The 27,001-nt window shown below is 35.1% G+C and overlaps 1 protein-coding gene across 1 annotated transcript in view; it reads left to right on the top strand.

Annotated features, from left to right (window-relative positions):
- The window catches only part of ATR (ATR serine/threonine kinase), a 40,674-nt gene extending 15,106 nt beyond the window's left edge, over positions 1-25,568 (top strand). Inside the window, exons 20-47 of the mRNA XM_035895300.1 lie at positions 1,096-1,189; positions 1,840-1,965; positions 3,367-3,573; positions 3,791-3,904; positions 4,510-4,625; positions 5,530-5,650; positions 6,556-6,693; positions 7,798-8,005; positions 8,472-8,650; positions 9,567-9,731; positions 10,960-11,051; positions 11,631-11,722; positions 12,086-12,263; positions 13,523-13,699; positions 14,089-14,248; positions 14,713-14,901; positions 16,207-16,349; positions 16,771-16,868; positions 17,970-18,202; positions 18,985-19,119; positions 19,719-19,919; positions 20,236-20,379; positions 21,123-21,273; positions 22,065-22,221; positions 22,353-22,506; positions 23,419-23,570; positions 23,842-23,947; positions 25,351-25,568. Coding sequence (XP_035751193.1) covers positions 1,096-1,189; positions 1,840-1,965; positions 3,367-3,573; positions 3,791-3,904; positions 4,510-4,625; positions 5,530-5,650; positions 6,556-6,693; positions 7,798-8,005; positions 8,472-8,650; positions 9,567-9,731; positions 10,960-11,051; positions 11,631-11,722; positions 12,086-12,263; positions 13,523-13,699; positions 14,089-14,248; positions 14,713-14,901; positions 16,207-16,349; positions 16,771-16,868; positions 17,970-18,202; positions 18,985-19,119; positions 19,719-19,919; positions 20,236-20,379; positions 21,123-21,273; positions 22,065-22,221; positions 22,353-22,506; positions 23,419-23,570; positions 23,842-23,947; positions 25,351-25,524 — 4,204 coding nt within the window. The 3' untranslated portion in view covers positions 25,525-25,568. The remainder of the gene's footprint in view (positions 1-1,095; positions 1,190-1,839; positions 1,966-3,366; positions 3,574-3,790; positions 3,905-4,509; positions 4,626-5,529; positions 5,651-6,555; positions 6,694-7,797; positions 8,006-8,471; positions 8,651-9,566; positions 9,732-10,959; positions 11,052-11,630; positions 11,723-12,085; positions 12,264-13,522; positions 13,700-14,088; positions 14,249-14,712; positions 14,902-16,206; positions 16,350-16,770; positions 16,869-17,969; positions 18,203-18,984; positions 19,120-19,718; positions 19,920-20,235; positions 20,380-21,122; positions 21,274-22,064; positions 22,222-22,352; positions 22,507-23,418; positions 23,571-23,841; positions 23,948-25,350) is intronic.
- The last annotated feature ends 1,433 nt before the right edge of the window (positions 25,569-27,001 follow it).

Genomic DNA, 27,001 nt, shown 5'->3' with positions numbered 1-27,001 from the left:
ATTGAGATCAGAGAACTTTTTTTTTCTGCAAAATAGTATGTTGTTCTATAAAAGTAACCACTTCTCTAAATTGCAACGAGACTTTTAATTTTGACAAGTGATAGCCTCATCTGAAAAGGTGTTTTTATATTGCCCTTATAAAACTGTATGATACTATGGCCAAGTTACAACCTGTCACACTTACTCGTGACAGGTTTACAGATTTCTATATTTTTTCTACTGGTATGGGAAAATTACTTCCTTCTACAGGGCATGCAAACAGAATAACAATGATTGCTAATATTTGCTCTAAGCTAGAGAGAAGTGTACAGAGTTGGAAATAGGGAGGAAATGAGGTCTTTGTTTCTTTCAATAATTAGAGTTATAATTATGAAGTGCACAGAATTTAATGTTGAGTAAGATTTCATGCATCTTCAGAAGTGGTCACACCAACTGAAAATAAAATCAAAGTCTAATACAAAAGACTTAATTTTTTTTTGACAACCTTTTTGAAGACAATGTTGAGTCTTAATTATTTTTTTATCTTATGTTTTGTAGCTTAAAATTATGATTTTTTTAAAATTTTTTTTTAGAAATGGTGATAGTTTATATCTTTATTACTTTTGTTGTGTTTTCATTTTTCTTGCACTGTACCATACCAACAGTATTCAAAATAAAAGGCGACAATAGGAATAATAAGGCTCTTGTAGAAGCCCATAGTAGCAAAATGGAAAGAGATTTCTTCATGTTAGGAGCACAGAGTTCTTCTTTGGTTGTGTGCTTTCTTATGAGGAAAACTGGAACTGGATTCACAGCAAATGGGATTCTCACCCTTTGGCCAGTGTCCAAAATAATGAAAGCCAAATGTGGTAGAGGTGATTGGCAACTTTGAAAGCTTTGGAAAGAACTGTCTTTAAAAGAGAAAGTAATTTAAAGTATAGAGGAGAGTATACCTGTGGCTTAGTTGAGTAATAAGAGAAACAAATTGTTTAATATGTGTACTTACTTAGATAAAAAAATTCATGGAATTTACTTTTTCCTGTTTTCCAAGCCTTTGTTCTTTTTTCAACTAATGCTTGCTATCTTTGCAATTTTTTTTTTTTTTGTAACTACTAGGGATGCAGTACGAGACTTTTTACATGAAATATATTTTCTGCCTGACCTTCCAGAACTAAAAGAAATTCAGGTCGTCCTTCAGGAATACAGAAAGGTGCAGCTTCTTTTGTTTATTTGGGGTTTTTTTTAATTCATCAAATGAATTCATGACAAGTGAGGAAAACATGTAAATTTCATTGTTAAGCTGAAATAGTATTTATCTGCCTCCACAACAAAACATAATTTGTGTATTGCTGGAATACTTTGAAGCAGGTCCTGATTCTACTTTAGGAGTGAAATATGCTCATGTTTAACATGCTTGTTTTCTGTAGCATCTTCTGAACACTGACTTTTCATCTTTTTGAGGCTGAAGATATTATAAGATTAAAAAGTCAGCAGTACTCTATGGTCCATTTCTTTTGCCCTCAGAATGGTTAGGTAATAGATGGGAAGCAGCAATTCTTTAATGGGAATGAGGTAACAAAAGTAAAAATTAATTTGATTTTAGATAATGAGGTGCTCAAAGCAAAGCATTTTCATCTGACCTATTTACACCATCATATTTGCAGAAAAGTGTAACATATAGCACCTTTTTGAGGAAAATATTTTTAAAAATAGAAGAAGACGGTGTTATGTGGATATAGGTGAGAATATAGGCAGAAGGGTAGTTGTTTGTATGTGTTCTTGCTTGTGTTCTTTGAGATACTGCTGAACTGTGTTCCTGTTATGTTTAACTTTTAACTTCTTATGCCTTGTCTTGTTCAGGAATCCTCCAAAAGCACTGACTTGCAGACAGCACTGCAGCTGTCTATGAGAGCTATTCAGCATGAGAATGTGGATGTTCGTATTCATGCACTTACCAGCCTGAAAGAAACATTATATAGAAATCAGGTATAGAAAACCTCCTTCAGTAGAATTAAAAATAAATTAAAGTGGCATCTGGACCAACAGTCTAAAACTCCTTACTGTTACTTTCAAATCCTTCTAATCTGTGCGATGCTGATTCAGCAAGGCTAGTGATGTATTTCTTACCTTTTCCAGCTGAGGAAAGATGTATATAAGAAGTCCATTTCAGCAATCTGTTGTGTGGGCTTGTTCTGTGTTAGAACATGCATGGCTTTTGCATCAGGAGAATAATACATTAAAGCCAGCATTTTTTGTATGTGAGTGTAATATCTGAAAGAATTAAGATGTATGTGACCACCTCACACCCTGGATTTCTTTTTTCTTTTCCTTCTTTGCCTTCCACCCTCAAAAATTTGAATACATTAATCATATTCAAATAAATTTTATAGCCATCTACAAGTTGTGAAGATACTGCTTTACAAATCTGTGTTAGCCCGGAGGGGTGTATGTGACCTATTAAAAAAAAAAAATAAAAAATCTGTCTTCTTAGTATCTTATAAGATTATGAGATAGTCTTCAGTCAGAAATTAAAAAAAATTCTGTCTAAAAGAACAAACAATCATCGTGTATATTCCTGGCTGATCAGTAATTCTTGCCACTCAGGTCAGCAAAATTTCACCATGTATTGCTTAGTTAGAAGTCTAGCAAAATAATTGAGGCAAATCAAACTTAACAAATCCACAAGTTGTGGAAGTATTTGCTCTGTAGTGTTGGCTGTGGTTTCAGTTTTCATTAAACATAACAATGGCAAACATATTCACATTATTAAGAGAAAATTTTTTTCTGTATTTGGACTAAATGTGGTACTGGGGAATAAAAGCTGGGCCAAAATGAAGAAGAAATTAAATCCAATTAAAATGATGGGCATTGATTAAAGGACTTGAAACCCTGGGTTTTGTGGGGACTGAGAGTGAAGAAATTACCAACAAATGGGAAACAAGAAGGGTACAAATGGCATCCAAACCAGACGGTATGACAACAGCTCCATGAAAGAAATTGAGAGGAAGTATCAGAACACATGAAGAAAAGGGACAGATAAGTTAAAAAGATTAATGTAAAAAAGAAGAGAGGTTCTTGGTAAGACAAGGAAAGAAAATGAAGTTAGTAGAGAGGTGTATGATAATGAAATACAATATTGGCCATGACAGCATTACTAAGTGTAGGCCCAAATCCCTATTCTTATTCATTTTTTTAGTCCTTCCTAGGGTAGCAAGCAATTCAGGGCAATTGGGCTATAGTTACAAAATGACAGCATTTGAATAATTAACCCAAAGTCATGGGTAAATAAAATACAAAGTAAGAGTGAATTACAGATGGAAAAATTATGAGAATATTTACCATAAACATGGTTGTAGAATAACTCATCTTTATATTTCAATTTCCTAGGAAAAATTGATAAAGTATGTAACAGACAGTGAAACTGTGGAGCCAGTCATCTCCCAGTTGGTAACTGTACTTCTCATCGGCTGCCAGGATGCAAATTCTCAAGCCCGACTACTTTGTGGAGAATGTTTAGGTGAACTGGGAGCCATAGATCCTGGCAGGCTGGATTTTTCAACAAGTGAAACTCAAGGAAAACATTTTACATTTGTGGTAAGAAGTGTTGCTGTGGTGTTTTGTTTAGCTTTAAGGATTTTTTTAAAAGTACTTGGGAGTAGGGAACTTCTTATCTTTAGACCCTTTGAAATCTATACTTGCTTTCTCATCTAAACCAGTTTAGAGTTGGGCTTCAAAGCAATCATTTAGAGATTAAAGATATAGCTATTACTCTGTTTGTTTTAATAAACCTGACATTCTGTTTGTGATTAAGGCTGGTGTGGAGGATCCAAATTTTGCCTATGGGTTATTAATGGAACTGACCAGAGCGTTCCTTGCTTATGCTGATAATGTTCGTGCTCAGGATTCTGCAGCATATGCAATTCAGGTAAGATGCGTGGTTAGATCCTATTTTTAATTCACAAATTATTTCCTATCACACTGAATGTAGAATTATGCAATATAAACTTCATGGGCAGAAATGAAAAGCAGCAAGTATTCCTAAGAGGATTTCTGCTTGCACATTTAAGAAGCAACTGAAAGTGAGCCTACCCTTACATTCAGACTCTAGTCTTTTATGCTGGTTTGCCAGCTTTTATTGTTGTTTAATATCTTTGTGAAAACTTCAGGACAATTCTTTGCTCCAGGAGAAAATAAGAGGCCCCATTTAGTCAGCAGAATAAGAGAATTTCATTAGCTTATGCACAAGAAGGAGTCAGACTAACTTCTAGTCCTGATGTATTGGCAGATGTGAAGAATGCGGGATCATGTGGTCCAAACACCAACTGGAGAATTTGGGAAATCAATAGTTAGTTGAAATCAACGCTGCCTAGTAATAGGGGATTAACAATGTTGGATGGAAGTTTTGCAGTTATAATTTCTGAATTAAATATTCTGTAACTTCTGTCGTATTACTTCTGTATATACACCAGTTTTTATTACTACTGTGGTCATTTCACTGCTAACTTGGTCATGTAAACTATGTCTTTTCAGGAGTTACTGTCTATCTATGACTGTAGGGAGACAAACACTGACTGCCCAGGCTCCAGGCTTTGGAGGAGGTTTCCTGAGCACGTGCAGGAGATCTTGGAACCTCACTTAAATACACGGTATATAATAACTTAAGCAATTTGTTTTCATAACAGCTTTAAAAATGCTTTTTTTCTCCAGGCTAGCAATAACTTCATTTAGTTTTGTGATTGTTACTCTTCTGTGAAGAGTGATACATGTATATACAAAATTCAAATAAGGTCTTTCTACATAAAGCTGAATTAGCACTGCCTTGAATGTAATTCTCTGTAAATCAAAAGAGCAAAATTGTGAGCTCGTACTTTGCCCTGATCTGCATGTTTGCCCCTAGAGCAGTCTTCCTTATATGATGTTTTGAAGCTTTTGTTTTCTTTCCTCTCTACAAATTCTCGCTAGCATTTGAGTTTGTATTCAACTCCATTAATATCCCTTTACTGTTACCATTTATAGAATTAGGAAGAGCTCATTGGGTTTTAGTTTGACTTTTTATTTTGTTGAATTAATGATAAAAATAACGTGAAGAAAACTTCCAGTTATGTATGCACCTTAATTTGAAGTAATCAACAGTATTTCCATTCTGTTTCCTCATGAAGACAGTCATGCTCATCTGTGATAAAATTTACCTTTTTAGAAAACAAACTTTTGGGTATTTCTTGGCTTCCATGTGTGTTCTGGGTTTTTCCTGTCAAAAACATGGTGTTCAAATAATTTTTTTGAATACCAGCACTTTGAAGTATACTTAAAAATTTTGGTAGCATGTTAGGTTGTTTGTATTTCATGTTTCATTTTAAGAAACTGTAGAATAAAATATGCTGACTACTGAAAGTATTTTCTTAGTGTTTTTTTTTTTTTTTTTTAAAAGATTCAGAAGATGAAACCTAATATGATTCCAGTTACAGAACTTAATAATTAATAATGTGCTATTGTTTTTTATTATATTAAATAGAAAAGCTTTTTTATTGAGTAGGTATTTTAAAATTACAGGTATAAGAGTTATCAAAAGGCTGTAAATTGGTCTAAGATGAAGAAGCCAATTTACTTAAGCAAATTAGGTGACAATTTTGCAGAATGGTCGGCAACTTGGGCAGGTTATCTTATAACAAAGGTAAGAAAATAAATCTGCTCTCTATATTGGTATATACAACACAGTTCTTGAACTGTATTTTGGTTTTTGAAAGTCAGGAATGGATGGGGGAATATGTCTATTCTCAACAGGCCTGTTAAAGCATATACCTAAAGACTTATTGCATCATCGAGGTAACCATGCATCTTCCCTTCCTCCGCATTGTTGCTTCTTGGCTAGGCTTCACAGGTCAAAAGTCCGTGCCAAAAGTGTAAGAAGTTTGCCCTCGTCCAGAGACTCTTATATAGCTGAAGGCACTGATAAATGCTTCTGGAAAGTATCTGAAATACTTCTGGAAAACTTCAAATTTACCTTCTCAGTTTCTGAAGGATTTCCTTCATTTCCCTATAGGTCCACAGTCCCAGCACATAAAAAGTATTTGTCTCTTCTTTTCCTTTCCCCTTTCCAACGTGTACGTGTCCCACTGAAAATTTCACTTCTAAATCAACCACTTCTTAAAGTGAATTTAATTTTAATAGCTCAGTAGCTACACTGTCCTCTTTCCATTTCAGACAGAGAATTTCCTACTTTTTGTAGGCTTTTAAGGGCAGAAGAGAGGCTGAGTGCAGTAGTAGACCCTTGGCCTTAAGGTTTTTTACTATGGCCAGTGCAAGGTCACAATGGTGTAGAAAACATGGAAAAGTGGAACATGTAAGCAACGCTTGCCTGTCTTTGTGTGGTATCAGCAACTGATACATGTAATAGCAGCTGCCATCTGTCATCCCAGTTACAGGTTTAAGTCTGATGAACCTTCTGTAGGAAACAAGTACCTTAAAATTATTTGATGGAATAGAATTTGTATTTATCAAGAAAAATAAACCTATTAATTGTTCAGGCATTTGCACTTTTGAAATGATGCTTTTCCTGGAAATAATATTTTTCTATAGGTGCGACATGATCTTGCCCGGAAAGTTTTTGATTGCTGCAGTATTATGATGAAGAATGACTATAAAGTGACAATTTATCTGCTTCCACACATCCTTGTCTATGTTTTGTTGGGGTGCAGTCAAGAGGATCAGCAAGAGGTGAGACATATAAGAAGATGGTGTTCTTCACAGGAGCGTTCAGGAGCAGTTCTTCCAAAGAGCTGTTCAGCCCTGCAGAATTACAGTAGACCTACATGAACAAACTGTATAGGTGTTAAACTCCTTTTTCCTATAGTAATAATACAAATTTTCTGCCAGTGTTTTGAATATAGTCATACAAGTTCGTGTTGAACTGCTTTTCTGTGGATTTCTATCTATTCAGGAGGACCTAGGACGACATATTATGCAGTTAATTATGACTGCACTAACATCAAGAGCTGGAGTGGTACAAAGTGGAAGAGAGCGCAACACAAACAAGGAATAAATTGAACTTGTATACTTCCAAGAATCAGACCCACAATTTTTTCTCTTGCTTGCATACACTTATAATTTGAGTGGAAAAACTGTTTAGCTACCAGACTCATGCAGAGCAGGATTCATAGATGTCTTGTAGCAAAGCAAGGATAGCTTTCCTTCAGTTTATATTGGCAGAATTCAAAGATACTGAAAAAAATAACTTACTTTCTATTAATTTGAAGTTTCACAGCTAAGATACCTGTGTTTAAACATTTTTGGGTGTGTAGAGGTGTGTGATGATTTTTTCTGTGTGAACAAGTACATCCACAAGGACCATCTGCTATCTATGTTAACTCATATTCTGTTGACTAAAACAAACCGGAAGCAGGTCTCTCAGCGTGGTATTTATTTAAATATAAGCAAAAAGTAGATCTGTGATCTGGTAGCCAGTAGATAACCTGACTGTTATCAGACCTTGAAGCTTTGTATTTGCAGCAGAAGTGCAGTAGCACTCATTGTGTTTTGAAACCTAAAATTTGAGTAATCATGATAGTTACTCTGAATCCAAGGGTTTGCTTTGCAAAGGCTTCTTCCCTGTATGGAATCTCCTGACAACTGCTACTTGGTTTGCCATTTCTTCCTCTTAAGATTGTGGGACAAACAGAGCTTGTAAGTAAGGCCACAATTATTAAAATATCCAATTAAAGTATCTAGTATTTTAGTTTTATTATTGTGTTGATTGTTGTTTCCTGCTATTTTGATGCCTGTATGGCACTTCTGTCTTTTGTCGTATTTATGTTCATGTAGGTTTATGTGGAGATTATGGCTGTTCTGAAACATGATGACCAGTCTAGTAGGAGACTTGAAGACAGTGCATCGGATCTAAGTCAGCTGAGCACACAGACGGTGTTCTCCATGCTTGATCATCTAACTCAGTGGGCTAGACATAAGTTTCAAATGCTTATTGCTGAGAAAAATGCTAGCAAGTCTAGCAAAGATAGAGGTGATCTAAAAAGTGAGTGATGCTGTTTTATTTAAAGTGATGTTTACATTCTTCAAATAAGTATTTAAATTTGCCACTTCGTATTATGACCATTTAAGAATACCATATTACTATAATGTTAGTCTGCTTTATGATTTCTTACTATCAGATTGTAATTTCCACCCCGCCACCTTAAGTCCATTGTTTTGAATACCTATTGTAAGAAATACAGATTCAAAATTAAAAAATGAAATTTTAATTTCTTGGTAGTTTCCTAAAGGTTCAGTTTAACATATTCTATGCTGCCTTGCAAGATGTAGGAAGTTCACTGGTATTGTTTTAACTAAATTACTGTTAGCAGGAGAGAAAAATATGTTCTTAAATTAATCAGATTATCTCACTGAATTGTGAAGTGAATTAACTGAATTTTGATGCATAAGGTGATTTTTACAAATAAAACCTCAGTGGACAGACTTTTTAAAATTCTTTTTTCCTATAGCATCAAGTGAGGACTATGGAGAATATCAAAATGTGACACGTTTTCTAGACCTCATACCTCAGGATACACTAGCTGTGGCTTCCTTTCGCTCTAAGGCTTACACAAGGGCTGTGATGCACTTTGAATCATTCATCACGGAGAAGAAACAAAATATTCAGGAGCATCTTGGATTTCTTCAGGTTCTGAAGTTCTTGATTTTGTTTGTTTTATTTTAAAATGAAAATAGGCATAGACGAATAAAGCTTTGTCAAATTCTTCTTTGAGATGGGAAGAAGAAAAGGTGTGGTCAGGCTCTTGCTGTTGGATACAAGTGTTTAGTCATATGTCTTTCAGCAATATTTAGTACTTCCCCTTGCTTTGCATGCCTCTCATATGAAAAGGATGGAGTAGCTTTCCAATGTATAATAAAAGATTAATCCTGGATAAAAGATTAATCAGGATAAAATCCTGAAAACAGTTAAATATGGGTTTCTTGAAAGTATAGCATTTATTGCTTTTAGTTAACTCTGTGCCTTTTGTCAGAGAAAACACAAACCGCTATAATAACAACCAAAAAAAAAAAGCCAAAACACATTTGAAGGAAAGCTAAGTGGTTTATTCTAAAGTAGAGAAAGAGATAGTGTTAAAGGTGTTGAAAAGGATTTAAATTATTTTCAGAAAGTATTTTAACCTGTGATGAGCCTGTTTGTGGTTCCTTATGGTTTATATTCTTCGGTGACGTTTCAAATTTGAAAAACTCAGTATGTTGCTTTTCCACCTTAGTGTAATCTGCAGCTTCAAATTGTACAATTTTTATCATGCAGTAATAGGATATTTATTTCACCTTTCATACAGATTGTTTCAGGTAACTTGATGTGTTATTCTTTCTATAATATGAGGTCATGAGTATTACAGTATGCTAGGCAAAAGTAGGGCTCAACTTCAGAAGTAGCCCAGCAAAACTGACATTTTCCATGAAAGCTCAATGCCTAGGCCTACAGAGTAATTTGTTGTCCATCTTCAAGAAGATGCGTGATTCTGAGCATGTTACATCTAAAATATCTTCTTGTCCTAGAGTTGTTTTTAATGTCCATTTCCAATTCTGTTTGAATAAAGAAATTGTATGCTGCTATGCATGAGCCAGATGGAGTAGCTGGGGTGAGTGCAATTCGGAAAGCAGAACCATCTCTCAAAGAACAAATCCTTGAACATGAAAGTATTGGCTTGTTAAGAGATGCGACAGCCTGTTATGATAGGGCTATCCAGCTGGAACCTGATCAGGTAAATACAAGGCAAATGTCTTATAATATTTTTTAAATATATTTATGTAATTATTATTTTTTAATCTTCTTAACTAACACAAGACTAAGCCAAAAATACCTCTTCAGAAAATTTAAGTAGAACGGGAACATAAGAGTTACTGTGGCAGTTACTGAATAATTATTGCTATAGGAAGTGTCTTATCAACTGAAACAAATCTCTTTTTGGGCTTATACTGTAATTTGCAGGCTTGGTTTAATAGTTGAATGCTTATGCCCAGGTTTTTTCTAGGACAGCTTAAAATTTGAAGTTCAGCCTTTGCTTGGGAAGGCTGCTTAAGTATCAATCAGTACTGGTACGTACCAAGAGAACTATTAAAGCAAGTTACCACAGGTTTTGTTCAAAAACATTCTGACTTTCTATTTTTAATTATTGACTTCCAGGGGAAATGTTCATAATATAAGAGCAACTGGAAAATGATTAAAGAAAACTTTTAATTTTTAGAAATATTTGTCTTCCGTTCCTGTTTCCCTTCCTTTGTTTGGAACATGCAAGTATAAGGTACTGTGAAGCTGAGCAGTACTGGAAAACCATCATGCTTTTCATATGCCAAAATGAATATCCAGGGATGTGATGATAAATGCAAAAAGAAAGTTGAAGACATGTATTTCCTTTTCTTTATTTGAAATACTTTTCTAATGGAAATTGGTAAAAAGTTTCCCAGGCTAGGATATCCCTATGGTTTCTTGCACTTTGCTATGAAGCAGTGGTTATCCAGTACAGCTGATAGCAATTACAGTAAATAGAGTGTTTTGATAGCCCTACTTCATTCCCAGACTATGGAAAACATTTTTATGAAGAGTGAAATTGCTTTCAGTTTTGGGGTTACTTCCTTCCCGTGACTTTTTCCTTCTTACTGTTCATTTCCTGAAATCAAATTTTTACTCACAGCTTTGATATGATTATTAATGAATTACTATCAAACTAGATGTGGTGAGGCGCATTTCAAAAATTGCCTATCATGATTTAAGTTATTTGGTAATCAGATATATTTTTTTTTCAATTTTTAATGTTTTTTTAGCTTATGGTGCAATTGGTTATGCCATTTCATATTATAAAAAGCATCCAAATGGACATATTTCTTCCTTCAGACTGCCGTGAATTTCATTAATATGTGTGTGGGTTTTTTCATTTGTTTGGGTTTTTTTGATTTTTGATTTTTTTTTTTTTTTTCTCCCGCTATTTCTAGATCATTCATTATCACGGTGTAGTGAAGTCTATGTTGGGCCTTGGTCAGTTATCTACTGTAATTACTCAGGTCAATGGAGTGCTTGCGAACAGGTATTATAAGCATCTAATACAATGCTTATTTGAGTAATATGAAAGTCTTGTGTTACACCTATGTCTCAGTAGCCATTTTTGTGCATTGTCAAGCATATCCACTTAGCAATGTAAAGCTGGAAAACTTTAAGTGCTTTGTCTATAAATTAATTTCAGGACTTCCTGAAATGTTAGTACTTCTTGTCCGTGCTGTGTACAGTGTTGATATGTGCTTTGATCTGTTAAAAGGAATCTTTCATTCGTTGTCTTGCACATTGCTTGTTCCATAGCTATTCTGTAGGCTAATAGGATAAATTGATTGGAAGATGCTAATTTTAAAAATATGCCATATAAGTTAAATACACTACTTGAAAATTGAATTTGTGGGATTGTGTTGTACAGCTATTATTTTTTATCAATGCATATCCTTTGGTTTCACTGAATTTTATCAGAAGCGAGCTTACCTTGCTTCTTTTCAAGTAAGAGAAGTTTTACATAAAGAATACTTGCTAATATAATGTAGAACTAACATACTGAGGGTGAAAGGAGAAAAAATTGAGTTCAGCACAAGCTTTTCTTGCCTTCATTTTCTTTTAATAGGTCTGAATGGATTTCTGAATTGAACACTTACAGAGTGGAAGCAGCCTGGAAACTGTCACGATGGGATTTACTGGAAAATTATTTGGCTTCAGGTGAGTTAACATGATATCAAATTGTGAATTCCTTGCGTTTCTGAACAAGTGTATGTTTTAGTCTAATCATCTTAAATCAAGGGGCAGCTATTGTAAATTTTTAGTCTTGTAAACGTATTTGATTGTAAACTGTATAGCCTTTGAGTAGAAATTTCAAGCCAGTGTAAGGCCAAATTTCTTCTGGGTCTGTTTAGGGAGGTGGATTGTAGGTGGAATTACACAGTATTTCTAGAATTCAATTAATTAGTTCTGAGAAAAACTTATTTTTCCAGTAGTATGTTAAGACAAGTTAGCATATTCAGATTAAGCTGCTTAAAGAAACAGATTTTGAAAGGTTTGTGGGTTTTTTTGTCCTCCCCAAAGATGTGAAGTCCACTACTTGGAGTGTCAGACTAGGACATTTATTATTATCAGCCAAGAAGAAAAATGAAGCAGCTTTTTATGAAACTCTCAAGGTTGTTCGAGCAGAACAGATCGTACCCCTTTCAGCAGCAAGTTTTGAAAGAGGATCCTATCAGCGAGGATACGAACACATTATCAGGTTTCTGATTTTCATGTCACTATTTTCAAATCCAGAAATCACATAATCAAGTATGCTGCAGCAAGAATTCTCCATTTCCATAATAAATGGTACTGATGTGCACTTTGTCACTTTTTTTTTTTTTTTTTTTTTTCCCTTCTTTCTAATACTCGCTGAACTGGAAACCTTTGATTAACTGTGAATTTATATTTATCCCCCTGAAAAATATTCATAATAAAACTGTTGGGTATAGTCTTTCAAAATCAGCAAGCACATTTATGTAAACATCAAGTAATAAAAATCAGCAATTTGATTCCATGATTAAAGTAGTACATATAGGCCAGTAACTCCATTAACTTAAGAGCATTGCTTTTAATCTGTACGGTGGCCTAAAAGCACACCCTTCTTTTATCAACAAAAAGCAGTGAAGATTGAAACCCTATCCCTTTCAGTAGTTTTACTTTTCCATTTTTAATAAATGTTGAAGTTGGCTGTAGTAGACTAACAAGTGAGTAGCCTTTTTTTAATTAAAAAAGGCTTAATATGTCCTCTGCACTGTAAATACATCCTTATGGCAGGATATCGCATGACTAGCCAGTTGACGTACATATTTCTTAATGACTTCTTAGTTCTATTTTGTGTTGGTAATTTTTTCAGTGTTATTTTATTTAGCAAATGGGGTTTGAGTATTGAGAAAGAAGTGTCTCAAAACAGGTTTAGCTATTGATATGGTCTATTCGGAAGCCTTCAAACAGTCACTGTTTCTCTGTCAGATATACCCGCTACACTTAGACTCTGCCAGTGAGAACTTAGGCATTCACAAGCTCTCAGCTCGGCAGCTTTACAGTGACAGCTAATAATAATGATATCTTTAAATAAATCAACTAACTTTTGTTGTAAAGGAGGTGTTTAAGTAAACAGATAGTATATTGCCTCTAAAACGGTATCTGTTGAAAATACCAGACTTTTTGAAGAATTATTGCTAGAAGTAATGGATAGAAATACTCTTTTTAAAGGTTGACTTCCTCTCCAAATGATCTTCATTGTTTCTGTGTTCAGCAGCTTGGCAAAGGAACAGTGAGAAAATAACTAATTAGTTTACAAATCCTTGATCTCATGTGTTTGGTTTTGCTGCATTTTTGCTTTTAAAAGAAGTGATACTATTTGAAATTACTCATATGGCCAGCTTTTAGAAAGAAAAGGGCAAAAGCTGTGTAAAACTTGCATATATCTCAGAAACCAATTTTCAACAATTTTTTGCCTTGATTTGGCTAACACAGGTTGCATATGCTGTGTGAGTTGGAACATAGTATTGGACCAATGTTTCAGCAACCAGATGGTGACCACAGTAGAGATTCCCTGAATTGGTGTGCTCGTATTGAAATGACTCAAAACTCTTACAGAGCAAAAGAACCCATTTTAGCACTGAGAAGGGCTTTGCTGAGTCTCAGTAAAAGGTGAGAACATGGCTATTTCCTGTCTATGTTGTATTCTCAGTAATATTCTGGTTTTCCATATGTGTGTTAGAAGAGAGAAGATAAAACTCTATAGAAATCTATATTGTAGACAGAAGCAGCCCTCTCCAATATTACATACCTTCAAAATAGAAGGGAAAAGTGGTGTCTTTAGGAAAGATAAGGGAGAAATGGGGAAACAGTATTTGTTTCTAGGCCTAAATGGAAAATGTGAAACAGTTGTATTACAAATAATTTTAAATTATCATTATGTAGTATATAGCTTACTGAGAATTTTTATTTGTGTTTCAACACATTGTGATATTTACTTCAGATCATAAAGTAGCATTCATGACTGAAACTTTTCATTTCCTGCAAAAATATCTCTGCAGCCAGGATTACAGTGAGCTTGTTGGTCAGTGTTGGCTCCAGAGTGCTAGAGTTGCAAGAAAAGCTGGTCACCACCAGACTGCGTATAATGCTCTTCTGAATGCTGGAGAATCTACGCTCTCAGAACTTTATATAGAAAGAGCAAAGTGGCTCTGGTCCAAGGTAAAGAAAATAAAAATGGAACTTACTTTCTTACATGCAAGAAAATAATCTTTAGTTTTCTTCAAGAAAAAAAGACACGCAATTAGTATACATAAAACAAAACGTGTCAACTGGGACTATCAACACATTCTGATTGCAGTTGAGCCATGGGAAGTTTTTACCAACTGCTAGTCAGCCCTTTTCTGGCAGCTGTGTATGAAACTGGTGGATTACCTGCCTCTGTCAAAGCAGCCCAGGCAAATTTAAATATATCTTAGTAGTAGACAGCCCCTTAATTTGCGTCCTTTTAACTAATAGAGGTAGGCAGCAAACATGGAAGCAGTTATGGTAGTAAACCTAAAGGGACAACAATGCTGAGATAATAAGGGAATATAAGAAGCATTTGAAGTCAGTAATACTTAGTTACCACAGCCAGAATAGTCTAGAACACAGGGACATATCTTTGCCTTAATAACAACTGTGAGATGGAAATTTTACATCTTCATCAAGCGCTCATTGTTCTCCAGAAGGGGGTTGACTTATGTTTCCCTGAAAATAAAGTACCATGCAGTACGAAAAATCAGCTCGTCCATGGTCGGGCAATGCTGCTAGTGGGCAGATTTATGGAGGAAACTGCTAACTTTGAAAGCAATGCAGTTATGAAAAAATACAAGGTAATTTGATATACTAGTGTTAACAAGACAGTAGTTTGGAATAATAATAAGATATCCCTTAAGTAAGCTATTGTTATGTTCCTGACTATGTCAACCAAGGATAACATCAATGGGTTTAAGTGGTGTATCAATGTGTAGGAGGGAAGTAGTTTTTCTTGTAAAGATTTAGCTTTAATATAACATGTCAATATAGGGAAGTCTACAGCACTCAACAGGGGGAGTAGAAAGTATCTAATATAGGAGCATGGCTTTTTCCTTATGCACGCACAAATTAGAATTCCTCGCTAAAATGTGGGCTACTGTAAACAGTGCTGATGACACATTTTGCTACTCTTCAGTGTTACTTCTGTCTCTGGTAGTGACTTATAACTGTGCTTTAAATACGCTTCCAATATCTAAAGATCTAGGAAGAGAGGCAATTGGTGTGTTTGTCTTCAACAACACAGCACTACACCGCTTCATCTTGCTATGCCAGTGAAATACTGTTTTGACATTGATTAATATTGCCTACTAAACAAGTAGTAGAATTGCCGATTAAACAAGTAGTAGATTCAGATCTTTATGCTTCATTAAAAGTAGCATGTCTCCTGTCCAAGTTTTGGCATTTGATACTGTTAAACTTCCTGCTGTCTTACTAATTAAAATACTTGTGTAACAGTCATTCAGAGAAAAACCTGACAGATGTATCAAATCAAATTAAGGTTGAAATAATAGAAACATGAAATTTCAATGTATTATGTTAAAATACTAATGCTTAGAATTCTCTACTGTCTAAATATTGGCGCTGGAAACAAGCCAGTGTTGTTAGAGAATGGATGTGCCACTTGCAAAGTTACTTCTTTTCTGATTTATGTCACACAATTTTTTGTTTCTCTTTTAAACATCATGCTTTTAGGAGGAAAACAGAAATGCGAAAAACATCCTGCTCTTTCACTTTTCAAAAAGCTAAAAGAAACTCGAATTGAGTTTATCAGGATCAAGAACTTGATTATATTATTTTTAATGAAACTATAATCTTTCTTATTTAAGGAATCCTATATTATCCTGTCTTAAATTATCTTGCTGTATGAAAATCCAAAAGGTATTTTAAGAACAGACTTTAGTTTGTACAGGCATTTATCTTGGGGCAAAATCACAATTGTGGAGCTACAAAGTTACAAATAATGCTTTTTTGCATGTAGTTTGCACAAAGGTAACTAATACAAGATTCTTGTTTCTTGAGAATTTTTTTTATTGTTGTTTTATTTTTTTATTTAAATTTATTATCTTCTCAAAACTAATTATCTCTCTTTGATTTTGTTGCAGGATGTTACGAATTTCTTGCCAGAATGGGAAGATGGACATTTTTACCTTGCTAAATACTACGATAAATTAATGCCAATGGTAACTGACAACAAGATGGAAAAACAAGGAGATCTGATTAGATACATAGTTCATCATTTTGGGAGGTTAGACCCTAGGGGAACTTTGCTTAGTTTCTGTAGAAGGCTGACTACTATACTGAAAAAGCATTTTATAGGTATATATTGTCTTTCAACAATTCAGACTGACACAGATTTTTATGCAGTATTGTAGAACAAAATACTGCATGCTTCCTTTTGTTTTCATACTTAATTAATCGTACTTCTGCCTTCTGACTAAGCAACTGTTGTCAGTCTTGTGTAAGACAGTTAATTATTTATCTGCTATTTTGATAATAAAACAAAAACCTTTGTATATTAGTAGGCTTTTAGTTGTTACAGATGCATTAAAATGCTGAACATAGATTTCTAAAGTCCAGAATGGAATGTGAAACGATTAGGGATGTAAAGTTTGTAATGCTTCTAATATATATCATTAACATGCCATGATTTAAATACGTAATCACAGGTCTCTACAGTATGGAAACCAGTTCATCTACCAGTCAATGCCAAGAATGCTCTCTTTATGGCTGGACTTTGGAGCAAAAGCATATGAATGTGATAAAGGTAGAACATTTTGTCCCAGTACATACTTCCTGTGTCATAGTTTTGAATATAGAATTGAAAGGGCACTGAAGTATATTTACAGTTCTTTGTTTAGACTTACTGCCTGAGATTATACAGAAACAAGACAGTACTATTATTCTTTTAAATTACAGAATGTTAATATGCAGGAGAGTGTTAATGATTTTAATTAGACCCTCCAGAACTTTTAAAAAGTATATGATGAGATAGTATTGTTCCTCAAGTCCCTCTAGGGAAGATCCTTGCACGTCACCTCTTCTAAGTTGCCTCATGAGTAATGAGTAGTGGTTTTGTATGCACTTGCTACAGGAAAGTGTTAGGCTTTGGGGCTTTTTTTCCCATTTTGTCTTGGTTCCACTGTTGAAGGAATTTTACTGACACTTTAAGGGGGAGGAATCCCATGGGCAGCATCGAGGTATGTGAAACTACTATGATAGATGCATTTTGGGCAGGAGATTTTTCTACAAACGAAAATTGCAAACATTGCCCGCAGGTCTGAAGCGAAGCAGCCAGTTGTGGCTCCTTGATCTTGACCTGGTTCTATACGCTTAGGTCAACTGAATTTGGCTGCAGGCACATCAGATCCTGCTTTCTCTGTTGTAGTGCTACTCCTGCTGGGTCCTCAGTTGCAGGGGCAGAGATAGGAGCAGATGTGCTAATTTCATCCCTTGTAAAGACTTTCTTCATTTCCTCTCCACTGAAGAACATTAGAATCCTTTTACCACGGAAACACATGGAGCAATTTTTTTCTTTCTTTGTTTGCATCACTTTACAGGAATAATAGATGTTTTAAGAGCATAAGGAGAACTTTTCTGATATTGTCTGTTTCATGTTCCTGTTGTCTGTGCTTATTTATTTATTTTCTGTTATTCTGGTTAGTTAAACAGCATATATGTTAAGTCTTTGGATGCTGTTAAAAAGAACTTTACAGGAGGAGCTTTTCCTTTTTCTTGATTTTTTTTTTTTTTTTTTTTGTAATTATGAAAATTACCTACAAAAATATGTTTCTGTAGGCTTGAATGAAATGACTTTATATTTCACATGGAAAAAAGGAACATACTCTTGTCCTCTTGTGTTTTTCAGCTAGTCGTTCAGAACGGCTTCAAATGAAAAATGATTTAGCTAAAATAAATAAGGTGATTACAGAGCACACAAATCACCTGGCACCTTACCAGTTTCTGACAGCTTTTTCTCAGTTAATCTCCCGAATCTGCCATTCTCATGATGAAGTCTTTGCAGTTCTGATGGTGATTGTTGCTAAAGTGTTTTTAGCCTATCCACAGCAAGCAATGTGGATGATGACTGCCGTGTCCAAGGTACCTTGATAAGTATAACTACACCTTTATTTAGTTTGTAAAACTGTTTTCATCAGAGAGAAATGTGAATATAGCCTATTTTACTTTACGATGATAAGAAGGAATTGAGAGTTTCAGTTGCTGTGATACAGTGTTGTGGAACAGGGTCAGTGCTATCACCGCAAAAGATTTTACTGCAGTCTAAAGTTCAGATATTACAGTTTAAATGTTCCAAATTAGAATGCTAACATGCAGCCTGACTTGTATGATGTATTAGGACAGGAAACTTGAAGAACAAGTAGCTGATGAATTGGGTAGTTGTGGACAACAGCTTTTGTTGGTTTTAGTAATTGTTATAGTACTTACAGTTTTCTAATCAAATAATCAACTCTCTGCCTCGATTAAAACGAGAGATATACCACTTAGTCCTAATGCTTACCTGGTAGTAAGGTTATTCCAAAGCAAATTGGAAAGCATGGTGCATACTATTTCTTTAAGGCTGTTGCAATAACATTCAGGATACACTGGCATATTCTTGAATATTGGCCTTTATGTTGTGGGACTCCCAAGAATGATTTCAGAAAGTAGTAACACCACCACTACCACGGACCCCAACTGTACCACTTTAGTACTTGTTCAGATACCAAATTTCAATTGGAGAACATCCTTCTCCAGATACTAAGTGTAACAAATAGTAAGTAGAGAAAAGAATGTATTAATTACTGGGGGCGGGGTGTGTGTGTTAGGATTCTTTAATTGATTTGACTATTGTTTAATGAATTTTAACTTTCCTTTTTTTTCAGTCCTCTTACCCTATGCGTGTCAACAGATGTAAGGAAATTCTAAATAAAGCTATTCACATGAAGGAATCTTTAGGAAAATTTATTGGAGATGCAACACGCCTTACAGATAAGCTATTAGAACTGTGCAACAAACCGGTACTTAAAAAATAAATTAATGCATGGAATAGGATTATTCAAAAATGTTACGTAAAAGCTGCTTCCGATAGATTTTAGTAGCCAATTCATTATATTACTGCAATTTAACAGAAACTACACTAACTTGTAAAAGTTTTGGGTTTGGGGGTTTTTTTTGGTTTTTTGGTTTTTTTTACTTAATAGAAAATAGCTGTAAATTGAGCACATAGCAAAATATTTTGGTACATAATGGTACATTTCACAGTGCATGGGCTTTACATTGTTTTGTGCTTTCGTGTACGATTCTTGCCAAGTAACTTTCACAAGAGTTTTACTATAAAAATAGGCTGGTTGTGTTTTCAAATGAGCTTGATAATAAAGATAACACTAGACAAATTCTTTCATTATTCTGTATTTACATTCAGAGTGAAAAATACATGTTCCATAAAGGCCAGACATATTTACTTTTGACCATGCCCGTTTAATTTTAAATGTAATTTGCCATTTTTCTTATTACCGTAAGTACTTGTTATTCTCTTCTAATCATTAGTTCAAGTGAAATAGCAGTAATATTTTTAAATGTTTATTGTTAACTTTTGAACAACTTTTTTTTTTCCAAGGTTGATGGAAACAGCTCAACATTAAGCATGAATATTCATTTCAGAACACTTAAGAGATTAGTCGAAGAGCATACATTTAGTGAAATTCTCATTCCCTTACAATCTGTAATGATACCAACTCTTCCTTCAATTCCTGGCACACATGCTAACCATGACCCTTTTCCTGGATGCTGGGCCTACATTGCAGGCTTTGATGATACGGTAAGCCTCTAGTTGGCACTCATTTTAAACTTCCTGTTAAACAAATGTAGCTGCAAATGTATCTTAGTTACCTAGAAATGGAGGAGTGAGCAGGAAACATCATCATTGCTTTCATGGAAACTGAGCGGCTTCCGTCTTAACGACCTGAGACAGGTATGGCCTCTTGGTACTTAGATAAAATTATGGCCTGAAGGTAACGTGCTGTAGCACCATGGAAGTGTTAACGTGATTGGCTGCAGTAGTTTGTTAGTTAGACACTTCAATTTGCATGATCTGATATAGGTGTTAATAAAAAAAACTTAATTTTTTTTCTTAGGTGGAAATTCTTGCATCACTTCAAAAGCCAAAGAAGATCACCTTAAAAGGTTCAGATGGGAAATCTTACATTATGATGTGTAAGCCTAAAGATGATCTAAGAAAAGACTGTCGGCTCATGGAATTCAACTCGCTTATTAATAAGGTGTGATGCATTAGACAATCAGATGCATTATACTTGTTGACCAGAACAAAAAGCTGAGCTATCTAACAAAAAACCCAACTTGCCTTGAGATAAAGCTTACTGGAAGAAAAGTAAACTGTCGCAAAATATATTATTTCAGCAGAAATCAATAGCCATTGATAACCTATAACTTCTTAAGGACTTGTGGAAACAATAATAAAATATAACATTTTGCCAAAACAATTGCTTATTCCAGCAAAAATATACAGGAAATGTTATTTACAGTAAACAAACAACTGAAAACTTCCTGCTGTCATGCTTCATATTTCTCAGTATCTTCTAATATTTTTAATAAGAAACAGATGAATGCATCTTTTCATACTAAAAGTGTTGCCATACTTCTTATTTTAGTTATATTTTTTTTGTCAGCAGTATGCTTAAGGTTAAGGCACCATGTTTTTCCAGCAGGTTAAAGCAAATGAAACACTAAAACATTCATTTCAAATACTGCTTCTAAGGGATTTAAGCCATATACAAGTTATGCACTTCGACTATTTTATTGCAAAATTCTCTTTTCTAATTTACTTTGGAGAACAGATGAGCATATTTTGCTTGCATTTGACCTACTGCAGACAGTGAAGCTTAGAATTTTAAATTCTAGACTGTGTGATTGGAAAATAGATATAGATAGAATAGTTAATGTTATTGATACATTTTGATCCTATCTATGTTATCTGCTAATCTCATTTTTCTTTTGTGAAAAGTGCTTAAGAAAAGATGCGGAGTCACGTAGGCGAGAACTCCATATTCGAACTTACGCAGTTATTCCATTAAATGATGAATGTGGCATAATTGAATGGGTGAACAATACTGCTGGTTTAAGAAATATCCTCATAAAACTTTATAAGGAGAAAGGTAAAGAAATATGTTAAGACTATAGTGATATTTTATTTTATTTTTTGAAAGGGCTTGTATCATTATTAGTAACTGAGACAAACGGCAAGGATCAGACTAAATTCTCCTAATGAGACCTGATAACACAATCATTTTAATACATGCTTTTATACAATTATGTAAATCACTTCAGCAGCATGGGAATGTATGTACAGCACTGAATAATAGAAAAGACTGTGGACTTCAGATTTGAACTCTTGTTTTTCATTTCTGTTACATTTGTGTGAGATAATTAACATAATTTATAACTGAATCAAGGTTGAGAGTACAGCAACTTTCCAGGGGAAAGATCAGATTTCTTCTTAATTTCTTGTTAACAGAGCCACTTTCTGGTCAGTGCAATAACATTTGGGGGGAAAATTTCATACATTATCTGGATGTATGCAGATATCTGGGAGTTTGGAATGCCAAACATCTCAACTGAATATAATGAACGGTTTTGTGAGGGTGGTTTTTTTTTGTTTTGGTTTTTTTTTTCCTGTGTGTGTTCCCCCTGCCTCCAGTCACCATGGGGTGGTAAAACTGGTGGCTTGTTTGCCAGGTCTCCTCCTTCAGTTAACATTATGATTTTTTTTTTAATTTACTTTCCAGTACCTCACCACCACCATCTTCTATGGGTTATTTTACATTTGTTCATTTATTTCAACTTCATGGAGATGTTTATCTTTTCTAAAATACCATATTGTAATAATATGTATAAGGCTTTATATGCGGGGATTTTTTTTTTGCCTAATCGAGGAGGCCTATTACAGGTATCTATATGACCGGAAAAGAATTGCGTCAGCATATGCTTCCAAAGTCAGCCCCTTTGTCTGAAAAGCTGAAAATGTTCAAAGAAGTCCTTCTACCTCGTCATCCTCCTCTCTTTCATGAATGGTTTCTTAGAACGTTTCCTGATCCTACTTCATGGTGAGTGACTGGGGTTGAGCTAGCCCAAGAATATCTACTTTGCGTATGTCACTAAACATTAATGCTACTATGGAATAAAGACAGATAACCCAAGGAAGTGACTTAGACATATCTGATTCTTATTTCCGCAGGTATAATAGTAGGTCAGCCTATTGTCGTTCTGTTGCAGTTATGTCAATGGTAGGTTACATACTTGGTTTAGGAGACCGTCATGGTGAAAACATCCTGTTTGATTCTTTGACTGGTGAATGCGTGCATGTGGATTTCAACTGCCTTTTCAATAAGGTGAGAAATGCCACTTGCTGAACTTGCTCTTTATTTTACCTGCATCTAAGTTATGAATTTCTACTGTCTTGGGTTTTTTCTGCTTTTTTTACTTTAGCATACCTGTTATCTCTCTCACTTTGTTTCTTATTTATACCAAACAAACAGGATATGTAAAGAGTATGTGATTGTTCTGTATACTGCATTAATGAAAGCCAGCTTTCTGATTTAGCCAGTATCAGATGATGTGGATACAGTGAAATAGCCCAAATTTTAGAGTGTATTTTTTGACTCTCCTCTCTGCACTACCACCCTCCAAACAAAGCTGCTACATTCAAAATTCTGCTGCTGGGAAGAGTTTCTTTGTTTTTTTCTCATGCAACTACAGCACAAAAAAATCCAATGGTTCTGTAAAAATAATGAGCAGAAATTGTGGCCAGAGTGGGATTTGGAGTTTTGCTGTTTCTGTTGAAAGATGCCCTTGGTGTGGAATATGTGCCCTTTTAAATTCAGATAAGTGAGGCAGAGAATATTGTTAGTTTATTTCTCCTGTTTTCTTTTTAGTAAGCCTAAATTGTCCTACATAACCCTTAGCTTAAAACCATTTATTTTTTAATTAACTTGCATATTATAAAAGTTAGCATTTTGCATGAGACTACAGAGCTGCAATATATCTTTAGAACAGAATTTTATACCCTGTATTAGTGTATCGAAACAGGTAAAATGAGGTTATTTGGACATTGGTGTCCTTTATTCACTGTAATTTCCCTTTAATAGCTGAGAAGGACTGTGATCTGAGCAAACATCTCTTGTCAGCTAGGGAACTGCCACTGACAAAGATGGGGGGGAAAAAAAACCTAAAAACAATACAAATATTACTCTTTAATAATGCTTAAAACACTTAGGGCATACGCTTTTTTTATCAATGTAAAGGGAGAAACATTTGAAGTTCCGGAAATAGTTCCTTTTCGTCTCACTCACAACATGGTTAATGGAATGGGTCCAATGGGAACAGAAGGTCTCTTCCGAAGAGCTTGTGAAGTCACAATGAGGCTTATGCGTGATCAAAGGGAGCCTCTAATGAGGTATGGGAACCGGTTTTGCTACAAACTCTGAAAAAGCTGTCTGTAGTCTAAACATCTGAAACAGTAACTGCTGTTAAATATGCTATGGTTACAGCATATGCCTATCATGCAGCTCAGTCTTACTATGACAAGCAGTTGAATATAAAACAATATAAATATTCATTGTATATATCATCAAATTGTATATATCATCAACTCCTGACAGTGTTCTTGTTTTGAAAATTAAGTATATTATATGTAACTTATCCTTTTTTATTTTCAATTTATTTAGTGTCTTAAAGACTTTTCTACATGATCCTCTTGTGGAATGGAGTAAACCTGTTAAAGGGAATACAAAAGCACAGGTGAACGAAACTGGAGAAGTTGTCAACGAAAAGGTTTGTTGAAAACAAGCATGGTGTAAGGTATTCAAATGTCAAATGTCCATTATGGTTGCAAGTTATGTATTTTCTAATTGAAACTTTAACTTCCTTGTTTTTTCTTTAATCTAAAAATTCCTCTGGTTGTTTCTTCTTGATTATCTCTGTTTTCATGATTTTTGTCTGTCAAGAGACTACTTTTGTTGATAGAAAATGTACATTTTTTTTTTTTTACTAAAAATCCAAACAAAGCAGAGCCTATGATTCTCTTGTTCATGTTGCTAAATCAAGGGCAACATCAACGGAAGCAATAGGACAGGCGAGGCTCCTGCTTCCTCTCACTCTGACTGTTGCACAGTCCTCCGGATTGACAGTGATGGTAACATCTGGAGTCCTTTCCGTGCAGATTTTTGTGCTTTTCATGAGTGGCTGTTTATTATTGAATAAATACATGCCTTGTCACCTGTCAAGGAATACTTGGTTAAAATTAGGATTTCATATGTGCTGTTTCTTTTGTAGCTGCTGATAAATAGGGTATTGTTCATCCAAAATATAGCTTGCACAACCTGTAATATTTATTCTCTTTCTCCTTTGTAAAAAATCTGATTTGTCTCCTTCTTGCTTTAAAAGAAATATTTAGTGGAAATAAATCTGTAATAGGAGATAAAACAGAGAGCAGTGATAAACATGGTGACTAAGGTAAGGACAAACTACAGTACTAAAGCTGTGTTACAACAAAGAACTTAACTGAGGTATTTGAGCACAGAAAATCTCCTGGTCTTCAAATATTATGAACCAGGCTGTGTCTGCAAAACCTTTCTTCTAGTTACAGGACTACCTACATAGTTGTATATGGTTAAATGTTTTTTCTGAATAGGTGCCAAGGTTATACTTGAGCTTTAAAAGAAAATGTGTCAGTATAATTGGCATGAACTAGCTACTCTAGTGGGCCCCAAACAGCTCATTTTGACTTGCTCATCACAACCTGTTACTACACTTCTTCATTTTCAGTTGCTCATAATTTTGGCCTAGATTTTCCAGACTAGGTATCTTCTTCAAGTTTATCCAGAATTGCAAGAAAATGTCTGGGAAAATTTTGCATTTATTTGAAAGTAATTGTATGAAATAAAGCCTTTTAATATTTGCATAGCTTTTTCAGTCTTCTCTGGTAAATTGTATTTGTAAAAATGTAAGGCAAAAATTATAACTTGACCAATCCATTCAAAAGAATGATTTTTTTTTTTAAAAGTGGCTATCCTTTATTTTCAAAGTGACTGGTGTAGACATCTAGGGTTTTATTAAATTAGCATACAGATTTCAAGCACATCCTAATAAATACTTTTTTAGTTTAAGTGGGAGTTCATGGATAGTAGCAATATTCATGTATTTTTTTTCCTTTTTTCCTTTTTCTTTGCTTCCAGGCCAAAACCCACGTCCTTGATATAGAACAACGGCTGCAAGGTGTCATTAAGACTAGAAACAGAATAAAAGGATTACCATTATCTATTGAAGGGCATGTTCATTACCTTATTCAAGAAGCAAGTGATGACAACCTGCTCTGCCAGATGTATATGGGCTGGGCTCCATATATGTGAAATTTGTCCACTTTGGAACAATACCATTCACATGTGATATAGCTATAATATTCTTGAGGAATTTAATCAGTGATAACTGGTTACTTCTGTTGATTTCTGACTGTAAGCAGCATAACAGTCCAAAATCTATGTTAAATATACCATACACTTGCAGATGTGGAAGGTGTTACGACTGACATTTTGTATACATATAGAAGGCAGTATATAGGAACTGCTTAAAAATTAGACTATGCAAGTCTCTGCAAATACATGCCTACTCTGACTATATGAAAAATGTTCATAATGTTGACAGACTGTACTCTATAAAGTACTGTATATTTTTTTAAAGATATTTCTCATTCAGCTTATTTTGTAGATTAGAAACCCTGACATTAAAGTTTCATACTGATATGATGTTAAAGTGGTTCTTTCAACTCTAAAAATAATGATTATTTCTTTTCAGCAGTAGACTGAATTTTGTTTTCCTTTGACTTTCTTCCGTATGGCCTGGCTATGTCTAGAAAAGCATTTGGGATCTTAAACCTTACCATGAAGAAACTGGTAAAGTGTTATAATGTTCTGAAACTGCTTCCTTTGTCCTTGCCTGCTGTGCTAAGAAACCCTGGTGAAGAAAATGACACAAAGCTGCAAGTTAGAGGACCCTGGCAGTATCGCTGTAGCACCCGTGCAGCAGGCAGGGTACGACATCTGTGACTTCAACATACACTCGGGCTCCTGAGAGCTCTGGACTGGCTCTCTTCCCTCCTTCCTAAAATGTTTGGCTAGGGTGAGTGTTTTTCAGAAAAAGTGTTTTGATATGGACAAGAGTAGAGTAACTAAGTATGTTCAGAAGGCATATGCTAACTTACAGGAATGCTTGCTTCCTTAGGCATCCAAATGGTAGGTTGGGGGCAGATACGGAAAATTGTATTCCTTTACCCTACAATAGGGTATCAAACTCTAGGTGTTGTACAGTATTTTTTGTTTCTGCTGTTCTGAGAGACAAACAATGCCATTACTTTTTGATCACAGTGATGCTGTGTTGCAAGACTCAAGTTTTAGTTCAGGGGAAATCCAGGCTCTTTGGAGAGTAAATTGAAGTAACGGGTTTACAACTGGGTATAGTGGGTTTTGTTTCTCTGGGGAGCTTGCAGGTTATCTTTTACAAGTGTCGTCCCAGTTTCATAAACCCGAAGATTTTTCCTAGGAAGACCTCTGGAACCTACTATGATCTTCTCTGTTGTGGTGTGTGAGGGGGCTAAGGTTACATAGCCTTTCGCGGGCTTTGTCGTACCACCGGGCGAAGAGAAGCTGACAGGGAACCCTCGCACCAGGCACCGCTCAGCGAGTTGCCGATTTCTACCAGGCAGGGACTGGATCTGCTACCCGCAGCAGGCCGGGCCTGCGGGCGATGCGGTGTGGGCTGGGACGGGACGGGGCGAGAGGCGATGCTTCCCCTGATAAACGGCAGCGGCGGCTGAGGCCTTCGGGCCCGTGA

Source organism: Egretta garzetta, unplaced genomic scaffold, assembly GCF_000687185.1.
Source record: "Egretta garzetta isolate BGI_Z169 unplaced genomic scaffold, ASM68718v1 scaffold425, whole genome shotgun sequence".
NCBI classification, from domain to species: Eukaryota; Metazoa; Chordata; class Aves; order Pelecaniformes; family Ardeidae; genus Egretta; species Egretta garzetta.
This window is presented reverse-complemented; position numbering and strand designations above follow the sequence as displayed.